The sequence below is a fragment of the Trachemys scripta genome, chromosome 15 (genome assembly GCF_013100865.1).
Source record: "Trachemys scripta elegans isolate TJP31775 chromosome 15, CAS_Tse_1.0, whole genome shotgun sequence".
NCBI classification, from domain to species: Eukaryota; Metazoa; Chordata; order Testudines; family Emydidae; genus Trachemys; species Trachemys scripta.
Window position 1 is genome coordinate 6,417,462 of NC_048312.1, and position 18,002 is coordinate 6,435,463.

At 41.2% G+C, this 18,002-nt stretch overlaps 1 protein-coding gene across 24 annotated transcripts in view; it reads left to right on the forward strand.

The window, feature by feature from the left end:
* Window positions 1-18,002, forward strand: part of CLIP1 (CAP-Gly domain containing linker protein 1) — a 120,482-nt gene that overhangs the window by 70,046 nt on the left and 32,434 nt on the right. For 19 of the 24 annotated variants that reach the window (XR_004648271.1, XM_034791242.1, XM_034791243.1 and 16 more), the window contains 7 exons: window positions 4,370-5,314; window positions 8,267-8,383; window positions 9,664-9,721; window positions 9,991-10,074; window positions 12,119-12,275; window positions 12,950-13,115; window positions 13,224-13,439. Coding sequence is in view for 23 of the 24 variants with exons in the window: in XM_034791242.1 (XP_034647133.1) it covers window positions 4,370-5,314; window positions 8,267-8,383; window positions 9,664-9,721; window positions 9,991-10,074; window positions 12,119-12,275; window positions 12,950-13,115; window positions 13,224-13,439 (1,743 nt within the window). In the remaining variant the exon portion in view is untranslated. Of the gene's footprint in view, window positions 1-1,092; window positions 1,185-4,369; window positions 5,315-8,266; window positions 8,384-9,663; window positions 9,722-9,990; window positions 10,075-12,118; window positions 12,276-12,949; window positions 13,116-13,223; window positions 13,440-18,002 lie in introns of those variants that run through there. The other 5 variants (XM_034791249.1, XM_034791257.1, XM_034791258.1 and 2 more) reach the window with 3 other exon arrangements.

Here is an 18,002-nt window from a genome sequence, read left to right on the forward strand (position 1 = left end):
TTTATTTTTTTTTTAATTCCCTTGTTAGAAAGGTGAAGTTCTACATGTGCAGAGACTTGAAACAATGTTAGTATCTTTCTACCAAGAACCATATTAATCTCTCTCTGGAAAGATGCTAATCCTGTGTCAAATTTCAGCTGAGACAGGTCCTATATGACTAAATTAGTTGATCCCAGTACTCCCTTTGCAGGTGTGTTTGGCAGAGTGTAATAGTATATTATCATACCGATGTGCTCTCAGAAGTCCAGAACCATGAAGAATGGAAATGACTTCCAAGTTCCTTATTTGGATGCCTTTGCACATAAAAAAAAAAATGTCTTTTTTCATATTTTTGCTTGAAGGAATTAATTGCTTATGGTTTCTAAGCCTAAAGCATTCTAGTAATTTGAAATGGCTCTGATCAGCCTACAGCTCTGATTACTCCCCATTGGTTTAGATTATTTTAAATAACAATGCATAATATGCATTGTAATGAATGTCAAATCACTGACATTCATTGTTTCTACTGTCAGTGTGAAGTTTTAACTTTAGTATGCAGAAGTCCAGTAAGGTCTCTGTTTTCTGACAGGAAGTATATTCTATAGATTCCCACTCTTGGTTTATAAAGCTGTAGGGATGGATTGCTTTTATGTAGCAGGAAGCAATCTTTAAATGTATAGCAATCCACTAACTTATTTGGATGGGAGTAATGGATCCAAATTTTCATGATTTAGAGACACATGGGAATAGGAGGAAACTTAAAACTCCCACAGATGAATTAGTGTTAATATTACCTGCAGCATGTGCGTGGTATCATAGCATTCAAATATCTTGCACTGAGAGAGGATTCTTCAAAACTTGCTTACAAATTGGGCTCAGGTTTAGCATCTTGGCACCTCTGGTTAACTGTTTGCATCAGTTAGCAGATGCAACACAAGCCAGTTGCTTTTTCTTTTTTGGGGGGGGGTGAGGGGGGGAAGAAACCTCTCTACAGGGAATGAATTCTGCTTGGCTGGAGAGCTTCCTATTGATTGAGGTTTTTTTCCCACCAGTCAGGTCCTTACTATTCTCAAAGAAACTGAGGAACTTCAGCTCTTTTCCAGACCCCAGGAAGGCAAAAGTGAAACTACACAAAAGAGAAAGAGGTGTCTCTGGTTCATTTTTGTTATTCTGCATCAATATGATGATGGACCAGACTAACACAGGTGCATACAACTATGCTTTCCTTTAACATGAGATTCAGTAGAGACTGAGCAACTCCCAGTACCTAAAGGGCCCTTCTGGGCCAAGGTTTATGTAATGCTACAGGGTGACTTCATCTGTGCACAGTCCATTGCTGGGGTCCATGCTAGTGGATCCCTGACCAGATTTGGGACCTATGTTTGTGGGGAGAAGAAGGTGCTTATTTTTTTGTACAAATATAGTAGTTGCTCCATTCCAGCAAACTGCCCGCATAGGGCCTAAAACCTCAGACTTTTTGGCAACAACCAGTCAAAATTACTTGTATTTACAAAAGTGAAGATGCAAAGCCTACAACTGTAGAACAGATTAGTAAGAATCTTGTATGTTGGCCATATTGTATTCTCACTGTTGGCCATTCTCAGCAGACACCTCAGCATGACTGATCAAATAGTGCTAAAAAAAATTATGGTAAAATATTACCAGAAAGTCAATGACTATGTGACAAAAGGACATAAATCTCCCATTACATGATAGGAGTCTAGGTCACATGTTGCAAGACACCATTGTTTATGAATTTCCTTGTTCCTAAATTCCTCTCACATGTGCACATCAATGCTGGGTTGCGAAGCCCTCGTTGATGGCTTCAGTGTTCATGGAATCTTGTAGCAGGAGAAGACAAACTTTCAGTAACTGAGAGATGAGAATAACCTTAAAATACACTACAGTATTTGATGAGAACCTGTAAAACTGGTCCAAGAGATAAGTGAGCTCAGCCCTCTATGTGAAGAATTCCACCTGGTGTGGAACTGAACCAATTAATGCCAGTTGTATTATGATGTTCCTTGCGACACAAAGGAAAATATTTCAAGGCCAGTTGGTGTATCCTTTAAAGATAGTCTGTGAATCAAGCAGCTGGCAATTATCTTCATCCTTCTCCTCAAACAGAAAAGCCTTGAGAGCACTGGTTTGCTGAGGTTTTTGAGGAGCTATCATTTTTCTGCATTAGAAAATTACTCATCATAGCAGTTTCTGTTTTAGTTGTAGGGGGGCAAGGAGTAGGGTTGCCAACTGTCTAATTACACAAACCCAAACACCCTTGCCCTGCCTTGTCCCTTCTCCAAGGCCCCACCCCCACTCATTCCAGCCCCTTTCCCTCCATCGCTAGCTCTCCCCCACCCTCACTCACTTTCACCAGGCTGGGGCAGGGGGTTGGGGTGTGGGAGGAGGTGCAAGCTATGGGCTGGGGTGGAGGGGTCTGGAGTATGAGGGGGCTCTGGGCTGAGCCTGGGTCAGGGGGTTAGGGTGTGGGCTCCGGGAGGGAGTTTGGATGCAGGAGGGGGCTGGGGGAGGAAGTTTGGGGTACGGGCTCTGGGAGGGAGTTTGGGTGCAAGAGGGGGCTAAGGGATGGGGCAGGGTGTTGGGGTGCAGGGTGGAGGCTCCAGCCGGGGGGTGCTTACCTCAGGTGGCTCTTGGAAGCGGACGGCAGGTCCAGGAGCGGCTTCTAGATGCAGAGGTGGCCAGGGCGGTTTCTGCAAGCTGCCCCTGCCTGCAGGCACCGCCCCTGCTGCCCCATTGGCCACGGTTCCCCGTTCCTGGCCAATAGGAGCTGAGGAGTCGGCACTCGGGGTGGGGAGCAGCGTGCAGAGACCCCCTTGGCCGCCCCTGCACCTAGGAGCCGCTGCCGGACATGCTGGCTGCTTCCAGGAGTGGCTTGGAGTCAGGGCAGGTAGGGAAGCTGCTTTAGCCCTGCTGTGCTGCTGACCTAACTTTTAGCAACCTAAAATCTCCCGGATTGGCTTCAGTAGCCTCTGGGAGATGGAGCCCGATTCCGGGAGACTCCCGGCCAAACAGGGAGTGTTGGCAACCCTAGCAAGGAGTGATGGTTTGTTTTTTCCTTATGTCTCATCTGTTTGGCCATCTTTTCCTTTGACAAAGTGAGCTTTGGTCTAAAAGAGTCATTGAAACAGTTATCTAATATGTTGTACATTTTCTTCATTGTTCATGGGGCAGGATTTGGTTAATTAGATTCTGCAATGATGCATATCAGCTTTAATAGGATATGTGAAAGCCAGTCATTTAACTTATTAAACACTTCCACAAAATATTGCTGCCTTAATAATATAGCCTAGATAAACTGCAAGATTACTAGTTGTTCCGTCAAGACAATAACTTCCAAATATCCTTGCTTATTCCACTTGCTGTTTTATAGTAAGCAGTTCTTCTTCATTAGCTTTCAAAGTTCTTTCCTGACCTATGTCCCAGTACATACTGCAAAATATATTGCTGTTGATGGGATATGTGGGAGAGGTTAAAACACATTATGGTTTTGTTCTTGAGGTCATAGATGGAATAATATAAAACAAAGAGTGGGATCTGTAGAAAATACTTAAAAAGAACAATTTCAGGTAAGTAATATCTTTAATCTTGATGTTGATAATACAAGGAGGAGCAGACACAGTAACTTCCTGATCAGGAACAATGGTTGGTTTTGTGATGCTTTTGCATGTCACAGGTCTAATTCATTATTGAATCCTTCTTTGGCATTCTGAGAGAGGCCTTGGGTAGTGTCAGAATAATTTTTAAAGACAGTTTGGGGATAGATGTAATGGGAGTTTCACCTATTGGTACATCTAGACCAAATACATCTATTTGCATTTCTCTGTCAGCTTCAAAACCAGTATGAATGGTATAAGGAAGCAATTATCTGGACAAATGAAGACTGCAAATTCTCCACCCTTCATCATTCCACTTTAAATTCATTCTTAGAAACATTTTGCTAAACCTTGATAACCTCTGTACAAGCTGCAATTGTAAGCTTTTGCGTAACAATTTTTTTTTCTTTTCACTAACTTCAGAAAGGGAGTTTAAAAACATTCCATCTTAAATAAAAAGTTAGAGGGGTGTAAACACAGGTATTGGTACTTTTATTTTAAAAGTAAACAAAATCAAGTATTTTAGGTTGTCTTGGTTCATAGATTTCCATGTAAAGAAAACATTTGTTCTTATTTATGCTCCATTAGTTCTCAGTAGGAATAGGAATTTGGATTAGACTAGATCTGATTTTGGCCAATTATTGCCAAAAAGGTTGGTATGGATACACTACTGAGGTTAATTTGTAATAATTGAAGATTTTTCTTGAGACTTAAAAATCTCTTCTTGCGATATATGTGGTGTAACCATTTCTCTTTCTAAATGCTGTTGATCATAGGTGGCCACAGTATCAGAAAAATCTCGCATCATGGAACTAGAAAGAGATCTAGCATTGCGGGTGAAGGAAGTAGCGGAGCTCCGAGGGAGATTAGAGTCTAGTAAGCCAGTCAGTGATGTGGAGAATTCTCTCTCACTGCTACAAGAAATAAGTTCTTTGCAAGAAAAAGTGGCAGAAATTAGCAAAGAACATCAAAATGAAATAAATTCACTAAAAGAGAAGTTTGGAATCAGTGAAGAATCTTATCAGAAGGAGATCAAAGCACTTTCAGCCTCACATGAAAGAATTGCAAAAGAAAACGAGTTGTTGAAAACTAAACTTGATCGTGCCAACAAGGAGAATTCAGATGTGATAGAGCTGTGGAAATCAAAGCTGGAATCTGCTATTGCTTCACATCAGCAAGCAATGGAAGAACTAAAGGTTTCATTCAGCAAAGGTGTTGGGGCTCAGACTGCTGAATTTGCAGACCTCAAGACCCAGGTTGAGAAAATGAGATTAGAGCATCAAAATGAAACGTCAAATTTAAAACTAAAACAAGAAAACGAAAGATCTCAGCATATGAAAGAGATTGAAGCTCTGAAAGCGAAGCTATTGGAAATCACTGAGGAGAGAGAGCGAAGCCTGGAAAACCTGAAGACCAAACTAGAAAATGCAGAAGATCAACATCTAGTAGAAATGGAAGATGCTTTAAACAAATTACAGGAAGCTGAAATAAAGGTAAAGGAGCTAGAGGTACTTCAAGCCAAGTGCAATGAACAAACCAAGGTTATTGATAGTTTAACAACACAGATCAAAGTTACTGAAGAAAAGATTTTGGACCTTGATGTACTTCAGAAAGCCAATTCTGAAGGTAAATTGGAAATCCAGAAACTTAGCAAGCAGCTTGAGGCAGCTGAGAAACTGATACAAAACCTAGAGACTGAAAAGATTGATGGGAGTAGCAAGGTTTGTATTAACATCCATCTTTTCTTTAATTTGTTTTATTTTAATTTACATTTATACCTTTTATCTACAATCATGAGCTCATCAGAGGGGAAGGTAGTCTTAAGAGAGAGAGTATTTTTTAATCATCTGAAGAGGTTTAGAGAAACTGTCCAGCACATATAATCTGCAAGGCTGTATCTTGTCTTGCAGGGTGGTGGTTTGGGTAGAGGTGTGTGGGTCATGCCCCATAGAAGTTCTTTCTTGCTGTGAACTTACGAGCCCTATAACCTCTGTTTTGAGAGCTGTGTTTGGGCGCTCGTGGTCCCAGTAAGCAAGAAGGATCCACATATTTATTGATGTGTGATAATCTCAATACATCCACTCTTTAACTTAAGTGATGTGAGTCTAAGAAAATCTCTTGCCTCTCTGATAAGCATATTGAGTTGCCCAGAGGTTTCCTCACATTCCTCACACTCTTTCAAAAAGCCTAGGAAGAGCTGTGTACTGCTTTGAAGGGGGGTCTTGTGGTTAAGGCACAGGACATGGAGTCAGGAGATGTGAGTTCTGTTCCTAGTCTTGCCACAAACTTCCTGTGTGATCTTGGGCAAGTCACTTCACCTCTGTGTCTTGAGTTCTGTCTGGGGCACAGGCAGAATAAGTGGAGCGTTTAATGCCTGAGAGACTAGTGCAGGGAGCTCTAAGTAATCACCTAGTCAATGTGAAATCCAGTAACCTCTGGAATTCATCACCTTCTAGGTCAAGGGCAAACTTTTTGGCCTGAGGGCTGCATCCCATCCAAAATTGAATGGAGGGCCTGTTAGTGGAGGCTGTGCCTCCCCAAACAGCCAGGCGTGGCCTGGCCCCTTATCCGACTCCCCCTGCTTCTTGCCCCCCTGACAGCGCCCCCCTTTCTCCCCAGGACTCCTGCCTCATCCAACACCCCCTGTTGCCTGACTGCCTCCGGAACCCCCGCCCCATACAAATCCCCCTTGCGCCCCCGGATCCCTACCCCCATTCAACCCCCCCTGCACTCTGACTGCCCCCTATCCATAACCCCGCCCCGACCACCACCACCCTCCTGAACTCCCATGCCCCCTTACCACGCTGCCCAGAGCACTGGTGGCGCTACAGTCACGCTGCCCAGAGCAGCAGGACAGGCAGCCATGCTGCCCAGCAGGAACCAGCCACACCACCATGCAGCGCAGAGCACTGGGTCAGGCTGGGCTCTGCAGCTGCGCTGCCCCAGGAGCTTGCAGCCGCGCTGCCCAGAGCATTGCGCCGGGGGGCGCAGTGAGCTGAGGCTGCGGGGGAAGGGGAACAGCAGGGGAGGGGCCAGGGGCAAGCCTCCCGGGCCAGGAGCTCAAGGGCTGGACAGGAGGGTCCCTCTGGCCGGACGTGGCCCACGCACCGTAGTTTGCCCACCTCTGCTCTAGGTAGTGAGAGGAGGGATGAAGGAGAGACTCCTTAACCTTTAATTATCCAGGAGTGGAAAACTGATTGGATGAATAACCTTTTTCCCCTTTTCTCTCCTAGTAGCCAGGAAGGGGGAAGAGGCAAGGGAAAAGGTGCTGTACCTAACGGGTCAGGGAAAGTCATAAAATCACAGTGAGACAAGCTAGTGGGGCATCTGTACATGATAGTGGTGTTGTGTGAAACAGCATCACATGAAATGTCTTGAAGCAAAGATTGCCACACACTGTGTGTCTCGGTGATTTTTCTGACGCTCAGGCCGGTAACTGACAAAATGGCTTTGTAGTCGAATATCTCTATATTATATAGGTGGAAGATTATTCTGCTACTGTAGTTTGGAATGAAGGGAGTGAAATGTAGTGTCTGGACTCTTTCCCCTTCACATAAGATCTGTCAAGTCAGCTCTGTGATCATAAAGAAAAAGTAATGAGGCCACTTTCCTACATCTCTCCACAAATGGTGCCAAAAAATTGTACTGACATGGACTTTTGGCATCATTTTCAGAGATCATGTTGAGCATCCACAATTCCCATTGAAGTCAGTGGGTGGTGTGGGTACTCAGTGTGACGGGTTGGATCACAGAAACCCCCTTGGGAGCTGCCACCCAATGTGCCAAGACTACTTTTATTGCTGTTTTCCCTGCCAGCTCAGGACTCCAGCACCCTGTCTTGCTGAGCCAGACACTCCCATCTGCTCCAACATAGACCCAGGGTCTGAATCACTTGTCCCAAAGCTGCAAGTTTACCCAAAAAAAGCTCACAAAAGTGTGCTTGTCTTTAGCACTCAGATGCCCAACTCGCAATGATTTGGCAAGATTCCAAACCACTATTAATAGCCCACACTTTGCATAATTACAATAGGTCCTCAGAGTTATATTTTATATTTCTAGTTTTAGATACAAGAGTGGTACATTTATACAAATAGGATGATCACACTCAGTAGATTATAAACTTTGTAATGATACCTTACAAGAGACCTTTTGCATGAAGCATATTCCAGTTACATTATATTCACTTATGTTCTTATAAAACCATATAGACTGCACAACGTCACACTCAGTATGTTTGAAAATCATGCCAGCAATAGGTAATGTTCAATACTGTCAGTTACAAGGTGCTTACTAAATATTCCAGTAAGAAATATTCTATTGATGTAATAAGCACAATTTAAAACACTTGAATATACCCAAAATGTCTAGCATTAAAGAATGTTTGTAGCATAATTCTGAGAGAACTAAATTTAGACTACTTTCAAATTACAAGGATTGTCTCAAACTTATTCTGAGATGCAGTTTAATACTGTGGTGCAGCCTCCAGTGGAAATCCGCTATGTTCAGTTAGTGCACAACATTTTCCCTTCAGCTTTTGTTCGTTTTTTTTAATTTTTTACATACGATGGTTTGAACATTCTAGTTATTTCCTTGAAGTTCAAGATTTTATGTTCTTTATGTTTTCATTCATGTTTTGTAATTTTTGTTTTACTCCATCTAATCCACCCTGCCAGGCTAGTAATCTGGCCAAAGAGCTTCAGGGCAAAGAGCAAAAGCTTCTTGACCTGGACAAAGACTTGGGTGTAGCAAATCAAGTTAAAGAGTCTTTGGAAAAGGAGCTTCAACTTTTGGTGAGTAATTCTCAGAAATCTTGTCTCTACCCATTGGGTTCTCTTTGAGCTTTTTAGGGGGAAATCGTAACTGTTATCCAAGGGTCAAATGTAACAGTCCTTACTCCAGCAAAAATCTCAGTAATTTCAAATGGACTTTTGTCCAACTAAGGAATGCAGGCTTTGAGTCCAAGTGCTTTGTATATCTGATTTTCAAAATGAAAAGTACAATAAGATTAACTTTTACCTTATCAAGTTGTTGCCTAAGCAGAGCTCAGCTGTTACTGGTTTACAGTTAAAACATTGAGCCAGATCAAATACATCATATAACCCATTTTAAGAATAGTCATTAAGGTAGGTATAGTCCTTTTTCATTATAAGTGCTGTATGAGTTAAGTAGTGTTAACTCTGTTATTTACAAGCAGCTTTTGAATAACAAATTTTCACTTCCTTCTTGTTTTGCAACATAATAGTTAAATTTCTCAGTGTTCTACATTTGGGCTAGCTCCTGCTGAGATTATCCCAGATTTAGGAGGAAGCAAGATGTGTGTGTCTCAGTCTGTTGATGTTGATTAAGGAGCCCCCGTATTTTCTCTTTGTATCCTGGCCTTTCCTCAGATCTCCCTAACTTTGCATCTCTTCCTGCCATTATGGCTGGAAAAGACTGGTATGAGATTGGCCACAAGGCTGCATGGGGCCATTCAAACAGCAAGTCCACCATTGGGGGGAGGGATAGCTCAGTGGTTTGAGCATTGGCCTGCTAAACCCAGGCTTGTGAGTTCAATCCTTGAGGGGGCCACTTGGGGATCTGGGGCAAAATCAGTACTTGGTCCTGCTAGTGAAGGCAGGGGGCTGGACTCGATGACCTTTCAAGGTCCCTTCCAGTTCTAGGAGATGGAATATCTCCATTAATTATTATTATTATATTATATAGCCTGTGAGCTAAAGTTTATAACTTTTTTAAAGTGAGGTCCAGGCCCGAGACCTGTGAACCATGTCTGCCACACAGCTGTGCTGCTGCTGTACCACTATCCTAGTTTACAAAGACGTTGTAAGGGACCTCCTATCAAACTAAGATGGGGAGATTTTTTTTTTCCCTTTTACTTCTCTGTGTTGCCAAGTTCAAAAGAGACTATAAATTACAAGTCAGAAATGTCTTACACACTTATGACAGTAGTCGGTCTTTATCAAATCAGGAGATGAAAAAATAGTAACACTACTTTTAATGAAGTTCATATTTGAATAATAGTGTGTCATTACCAAATGGTTAAAACTTGTCTTGGGTTTTCATTCCCTTCTAGAAAGGAAAGTTTACTAGTGCTGCTGAAGAGGCGGAAAGTGTTCAAAAATCTATGCAAGGTATGTTTCCCTAGAATCGAAATGCATCCCCTCAAAGACCGCTGGGAAAAAATGGTGCAGAAAAAAATTTCTTCAATAGCCTAAGGGTTATATTTGTTAATTTAGCAGGATTTGTCTTGGCATCTAGGAATAAAACAGGATTTTTTGTCTCCTCCTTGTTTGATTTGAGAGTAATATGCATTCTTTGTAAATTAGGTTTGCTTTAACAAGATGAGCCACAATAACTGGGGAATTAACTTTATCTTTTAAATATGATTTTATTTCCATAGAAACTATTAAAAAACTAAACCAAAAAGAAGAGCAATTTGCACTCATGTCTTCGGAACTGGATCAGTTAAAATCTAATTTGACAGGTAAGGAAATGACAAAATTGAAGGTTTTGGAATGTGCCATCAGCTTTATGCTTTCACGCCACCTGCTGCTCTTATCACATGGTGATGACTAATACTTACATAGTGGCAGACATGTGTCTGCAAACTAGCTTTGGGAAGCTAGAAAGTCAGATTCCTGTTTGAGCCAAGCCCAGTGCCTAGTTCCAAGCTAAAACAAACCATGTCATTAGTGTGAAGTGTAAGCACAACTGAAAAACTATATATAGGGATGCTGCGAAGCGACCATGGCAAGGAAGTAATGGAAAAGTATTTCCTTGCTCAGCTCACTTCCTGGTTGAACCTTTGTTGCTTAAGTCTATTCCAAGGAACTGGTTAAAGCTTTGTATTAGGTATTTATCTGCTTTAATGGCACAAACACAGTCAAAAATGTGTTAATATTGCAACTGATCTAAGTTGATTATTAGTGGAGATGCTCCAGGGTGAAGGCTGGGGAAAGAGGATGACACACTCAGGGTACAGCAGACAGCAGGGTATGTATAGCTATATGCCTCAGTGAAAACCAGGATGTGCCCACTCTGCAGTATGTAGCTACATGCATCAGTGAAAGGCTCTGACAGTGGGATACTCTGACAGTCTGTATCCCTATGTTCACCCAATGGTGTGAGCAGTTAAGCAACCGAAGCTATGCCTTCTTAATAGAAAGTTCAGGGTCACCATTGATCTGGTTGAACAGAACTAAAGGCTCAAATTCCAAACTGCTACGCTGGAGTCTCATACTACCAGAATTTTATATGGAAATTGTGCACATAAAAGAAAAATAAAATATGGTGGCAGATGCCTTGTCCAGGAAAGAGGGCCCTGACTTACTGCCTACAGGTCAGCCAGTGGGTAACCCTCCTGCAGCTTTGTAAAGGGCAGGGTGTGGGGGAAGGTGTGACAGTCTATATCCCTATGTTCACCCTTTTTACAAAACTATAATGGATTTCATACAAAATATGCCTTGAGGTATCATTTGAAAACTCATAATGTGCTGATCATTATTGTCCTGGGAAAATGTGTGGCAACATTGTATGTAAAGTTAAGATTCTACTGTACAACATTACTGAGACATATTCCAAGTTTAGAAAAACAGGCATCCTAGCTTGGAGAATTGAGGGGACACAGTGTCCATCAGTCCAGATTGTACCCTGGGTAATGCAACAAATATTACACGGGGAAAACACAGGTTGGTCGTGTAGAGAGCTGTGTAGGGTACATACCCTAGAGGTTCAGGCATGTGTTTACTTGCATAAAGAGTGGCTCATCAGCTACACTGCTACATATAGCCATGGTAGGGGGTGCATATAGTATATGCACTCTACACACTGCCATAAGGCATGTGCAGTGTAGGGTACCCTTGGTGTGGTTCATGAAATGCAACATGTAAATAGCATGTGCCTGTAACAGACATGTAAAAAGCATATGACCGCTCATGAAAAGAGTATGAACCCTATTTACATCTGAAGAATCCTTTTTGGTTTGGTGGTTAACTTCTTCCTAACGTCTGTGACCGTCGAGCTAGCACATCACCCTCCCCTGTCACGTAACCTGTAGTACCATTTCCCACTATACACATCCACCTAATCTCTTTACTGCAATCTAAACTGACCTTATGTATATAGAAGAAAACCTACTAAGCCCAGTGACTTGATGTAGCTCTCATTGATCCTTGTGTTTACACTGCTCTAAAGCCCAGTTGGCCTAGTATTCTTCCTTTGATAGCTGCATGTAACTTCAGTTAAGTGAGTATGCCCATATGTACCTGCTGGATTTCTCTCCTAATGGTCGATCCCAGCCTGATACCTATAGTTAAGTGAAGCATCAACTGAAAGTTGTATTCTTGATTAATTGTTTTTCCTACAATTTACAGTCCAAACCCAAACGTGACTTTGTTTTGGAAGTTCAGCGTGCTAATTTTATGGCACCAGGCTAACTCTGACGTTTACAGTCTCTTGTTAGCATCTAAGTGCGTCGTGCATGGTCTGTGGATTAAATTTACTAGAATATTAACTTTTTTTATGTTCAGTTATGGAGAAAAAATTGAAAGAGAGAGAAGAAAAAGAACAACAGTTGTCTGAAGCTAAAGCCAAACTCGAGAATGATATAGCAGAAATAATGAAGTCCTCGGGCGATAGTTCTTCTCAGCTTACAAAGATGAACGATGAGCTGCGGTTAAAAGAAAGGTATCCCGTTGCTATCCGAGCATTTTCCTCCCATTTTCCTACATTTTTTGTCCTTTTGTAAGTAGCTATGAAAACTCATCCTGCAACAAATCTGTTTCACATTGATGTGACAGAGCTTGTGCCATCAAATTCATTCTGTCTTAAATACTCTGTACATATATCGGATTAAAGAGCCACTTGGTTTACAAATTATTTAATAACTTCTTATTTATGCAACATCTGGCACTTTTGAAACTGAATATACTTTTTCATGGTTTGATTATCATTGCATCTCTTTTAGCTTAGACACAAAGTAAACTATACAATTTCTGGTTCTCATGCACTCGTACAATGCATGCAACCCAAACAGTGCAAGGGAATGTGTGTTTGTTTTAAACATAACTTTAATGTAAACATTTCTGTTTTTGCAAAACCCTGAACTTTATGGTCAGATTTACCCTGACACTGGTACTTTTGTGTGCATTGAATCTTGTTATTGGTGCATTTAATTTGATAGAACATTCTGCACACTTCTTAGTGATTGAATAAACCTTTTTCTAAACTTTTGGTCTGTATTAACGATTTAATAGAAGCATGCTGCAAGTTAGAGAGAGAGAGCGCTATGTGTCTGTACATTAGTTACATTTTTGGAAAAAAGTCATTTTGCTAATTTCTGATTTATTTCTTTATTTTAGGAAGCTAGAAGAACTACAAATTCAGCTTACAAAATCAAATGAAAAGGCAACTCAGCTGCAGGAAAATGTGGAACAGACAACACGTAATGCTGAACAGAACCAGCAGGAAACACTTAAGAATCATCAGGCTGAACTGAAGAAAATGCAAGATAAATTAGTAGATCTGGTAAGAAGAACTATAGAAAACGCTAACTAATTGTGTTGGAAAAAGTATTAAAAAACAAAACAAAACCTAGATTTCTGATTTTATTCAAATTGCTCTAAAATCTGACAGGAAAAGCAAATTGAGAAAAGCCAAAATCAGTATAAGGATCTACAGATGACGCATGAAAAAACCAATTCTGAGATGATCGCTGAGCACAATGCAGCCATCAAAGAGCTTAAACAGAATCTGCTGGACACAGAAGAGATGCTGAAAAGTGCAAAAGAGCAAAACAGTGACTTGGAAAAACAGGCTGAGGAGCTGAAAAAACAAGCAGAACTTGCCAAAGTACGTATGTCTTTTAAGCAAGTAATTGCTCTATTATCTCTCCTTACAATGACTCACTCCTTTACCATTTAACCTAACCCATTTGTATTAACTTTGGGTTTTGGTATTCACTCAGTGAAAATTTATCCAGACTAGATGAAGTAGTAAGGAAAGGAAACCTACGCCATTGACTATTAGATAATTTTTATATCCATTTTAGTTTAATATAAAGTATGGTACTTTTATAATTAACTTTATATCCTCAGATTTCTGTTCCAGTCAGAACCAGTTGGAATTAAATTTTATTTCTCTTCAATAAGGGATTTTAAGCATCTGGATTTTAAATAATTAGGTGTACTTAGAAATATTTTCTTTACAGGCACCTTGTTACTGAAATTCTTTTGTCAATCAAGTCCATGTTGTGTAGAATTATTTTGCCCTCAGCTTGATTTTAAAATAACGTTCACTGATTTTTCTGTTTCCTGGATGTTGTTGCTTGATTTAATCTTTCATTGTTTATTTGCCTTAAGCTGTGTGTTATGTTATGCTTTAGCAGAATAGTCAGTGTATAAATTGACACACGAAAGTTAAAGTATCCAACATATTTCTGATGTAGTATTCGAACAAATTAACCTTTTTATGATAAGGTATCATGGGTATAAACACTATATAAAGTAACTAGAAGTCAGCATCTGGTATAGCTCCCTGGATTAACTGTAATCCAACTCATCCAGGTATTGACTAAATCTTGTTGGTCTTGTCTTCTACAGTCGCTTTTTAAAATCACTCCATGCTTAATCCATGTAGATGGTACCATTTAAATAATTTTTTGGTGGCAGGGGGGCATTATTGGAGCCATCTTAAAAAGCCAAAACTCTAGTACGGATGAACACACAACTAGTGCATCTTTTAACATAAAAATCATTAATTAATTCCACTAGATCGTCTCACTAGCTAGTCATTGTTTTGTAATAAAAATGGCTATATACAGTGTTTTTATTGTTAAGAAAGAAACAGATTAAGACCATTTAAACACTGCCAGTTTTTTAATCCAAATTTTAAATAAAAATGTTGGACGTCTTCTAGTTTAACATATTTAATCTGAAAAAAGTTGGTTACTCTTATCCCATTGTAAAGAACAATAGAAATTTAAACTGACTTGTAACCCTATGAACCATTAATGATGAAAGTGCTAGCCTTGTGGTCCATTTCATGTGACATTTCCTTAAGTTCTACTTTGTGTCAGTCTTCCATCCATTTTAAAGTACCTATCTATACTCTGCTCTAGTAGTTGTTCAGTCCATGAAGGTGTTTTTTGGATTTGTTTGTTAAATCAATCGATAATTAAAATTGAGTTTAAAATCATGGCAAACTGTTTTAAGGACTCTGGTTGGTTGGTTGACAAGAGGCATATCTTCAGGAGTGTAAGCTGAATTTAAATGAGTGAAATGCCTCCTGTTGTATTGGACTGATAGTGTTAAGCATTTAGATGAAATATTTTGTTTTGTTTATTTTAATTTTTACTGATGGCAAAAGAGGCAGATTTCTGAAGATCCTGAAAATGTAAGAGGGCATTTAAGTGTGTGGAGACATCCCATGTTAACAGATTGTGTACAGATAAAATGCTTATTTATAAACTTAATCACTAACTACATAATCTGCTATTGAAACATTGACTCTAGTATTTGTGTGCATGTTGCTTTCAGAGCAATTACAACACTTATCACAAGCAATATATGTAATGACTAAGCACCTGTGATCCCCTTTAACTGAAGACAGGGAGAATGGGTCATCATTAATTTTTAAAATAAAACTGCAAACTTAATACAGTGCAATCAACTGAAAAGCAACAGGAGCTTACAGGAAACTACAGTCTTGGGCCCTGAAAAGTCTTCTCTCTAAAAGCAGGCCCCAACCTGCATTGATCACACAATCCTGTGTGCTTTCCCATGAGCTCCCACTACTGTTCAGTGGATGGCACTGTAATCATTTCATGAAATTTCCTAGACAACAAATTGCATAGCCCCTCCTCTCCTTACGGATTACTCTATTTTGTTATGAAATGCTGAAGAGAAAGCATTATCCAAGGAAAAGTGATGAAAAATACGAGAATGAACTCATTATTTACAATATACAAAGCTATGGATTTTTCATTGTAGCGTAACAGGATTTCTTCCTGAAACACACGGAGAAGATGTTTAGGACTGGCTAGAAGAAATATATTGCTTTGCAAGACATTAAAATAAATCCCCTCTACACCATCCACAGTACAAAGCAGATGGAATTCAAAAAAATCCTCTGCTTTTGATTTGGTTCAAGAAAATCTTATAACAGGCTGCCTCCTGCAACCACTCTTCCCCACCAAAATAGAAAGCTCTCAAGACTAAAACTGATTTCCTACTGTGCATTCTTAGGTGTTCCTTTTGTGGAGCTACATCCGTGATCTGGGTCTCCTCTATTCTTCCAAATCAGGCACATGGTGTGTTAGAAGTAAATCTGCATGTGACTTTCCTCTTTCCTATTTTGTGCACTCCTCATTCCCCTCTGTCTTTATTCCAGATCTCTCTATTCTAATTTCTCCCTGAACAGGCTTATTTCACAAGAAAAACCTTTGTTGCTCTGCTTTTGAGTGGAGAGTCATGTTGGATTTTTAATGGAACACTAGATAAGAAACTATCCAGACCATATTCTGTAGTGAACATGCCAGCACAGGCGACTGAAGACTTGCTGCCTCAGTCACAGAATCATTAGTCAGCATTATAGCTTCAACATAGCAGTACAGATGGATCTGTAGGTAGATATGGGTGCAAAACTAAACTGTGAATTTCATTTCAAAGAGTGAGAGCAGGGATAGTGTGCAATTGCTTGCACTATTGATAACTAGGGTTACCATAAGTCCGGTTTTTCCCGGACATGTCTGGCTTTTTGGTAATCAAACCCCTGTCCGGGGGGAATTGCCAAAAAGCCGAACATGTCCGGGAAAAATACCGGCCGGGCAGTTCCCCTCCTGGGCTGCAGCTGCTCTGCTCCGGCGGCGCAGGGTCTGGAGGCAAGGGGGCTGCCCGAAACCGGAGCGCTCGGGCAGCTTGGCTCTTAAACAGAGCCAAAGAGTCAGGGGAGGAGCAGAGCTGCCGGAGCCCGGGAGGGGAAGTGCCTGGCCGGGGGCGCAGGGTCCGGAGGCAAGGGGGCTGCCTGAAGCCCGAGCGCTACTGGTTTCACGGTTTGCCGGGCAGCCTCCAGACCCTGCACCCCTGGCTGGGCACTTCCCCTCCCGGGCTCCAGCTGCGCTGGGGAAGCGCCGGCTGGGGGCACAGGGTCTGGAGGCTGCCCAGCAAACCATGAAGCCGGTAGCACTCGGGCAGTCCTTTTCGCGTGGCTGGGAGGGAGGAGGGGAAGTTAGGGTGGGGACTTTGGGGAAGGGGCGGGAACGGGGCAGAGTTGGGGCGGGGCTGGGGGTGGGAAAGGGGTAGGGGCAGGGCCTGTGGAGTATCCTTTTTTTATTTTTTAAATATGGTAACCCTAGACTTAATGACTTAGGGTACATCTACCCCGCAAAAAAACAAAACAAAAAACCCATGGCACTTGGGTTTATGCTACGGGGCTAAAAATAGCAGTGTAGACTCTCTCACTCAGGCTGGAGCCTGGGCTCTGAAATCCTGCGTGGGCGGGGGTCCCAGAGCCTGAACTCCAACCCGAGCAGGATTGTCTACACTGCTATTTTTGGTGCCGTAGCATGAACCCACGTCAGTTGACTGAGCTTTGAGATTTGCTGCCACAGGATTTTTTTGCAGAGTAGATGTATCCTTAGTGGAGTTGCAGAGGATTTAAGTCAGGGCAGGATTTGTCTCACCCCTCATCATCTAATTGTGATTCCCCAGACTAGAGAGAGTCTTCCCTGTCATTATTACATCTGAATCAAGCTTTCCTTTATGTTACGCCAAAATAAATCTGGAGTAACTTCATTGAATCTTCCGAATTCATTCGGGTGTAACTAAGAGGAGAATTTGTCCCTTAGACTTGTCTCTTTGGATGATTGGAAGGGAGCCCAGACTGATCCACAATTCCTCAGTGGATATCCCTATTTGGAATTGGAGCCTTTCCTATGGAAATCAGACTTATTTTTTTTTGTTTATTCTTTAAATGAGCAAAAGTGGTGTTTGGAGTGGTCTCTTTTAGATTGCGCCTCTATATTTAGCTGAGCATCTTTATTTATTTTTGTTTTAGCCCAGATAATATCTGTGTGGTGGGATATTTTTGAATAAGTTCTGTTAACTCTGATCTCTGAAGGTTTTAGTATAATTGGACAGCACCTAGATATGTTCATTATAGCTGCTATATAAGCAAGGGATTAAAAAGAGGCTTTGTATATGATGGGTTCTGTAGAAAGCTTTAAGATAGTACATATTTTAGTAGAGATTCATGATGTAAGGAGAATTCTGGATATGCCCTTCTGTATAGATCCACCTCAGGGAATGTGACAGAGTAATTATGTTGGTTTATTCCAAACCACTAGTTAAAAAACCTCAAGACATTTCTAGAGCTGTTTAGTGGCTTTGGTTTTTTTGGTTTGCTGGATCTGAAGTC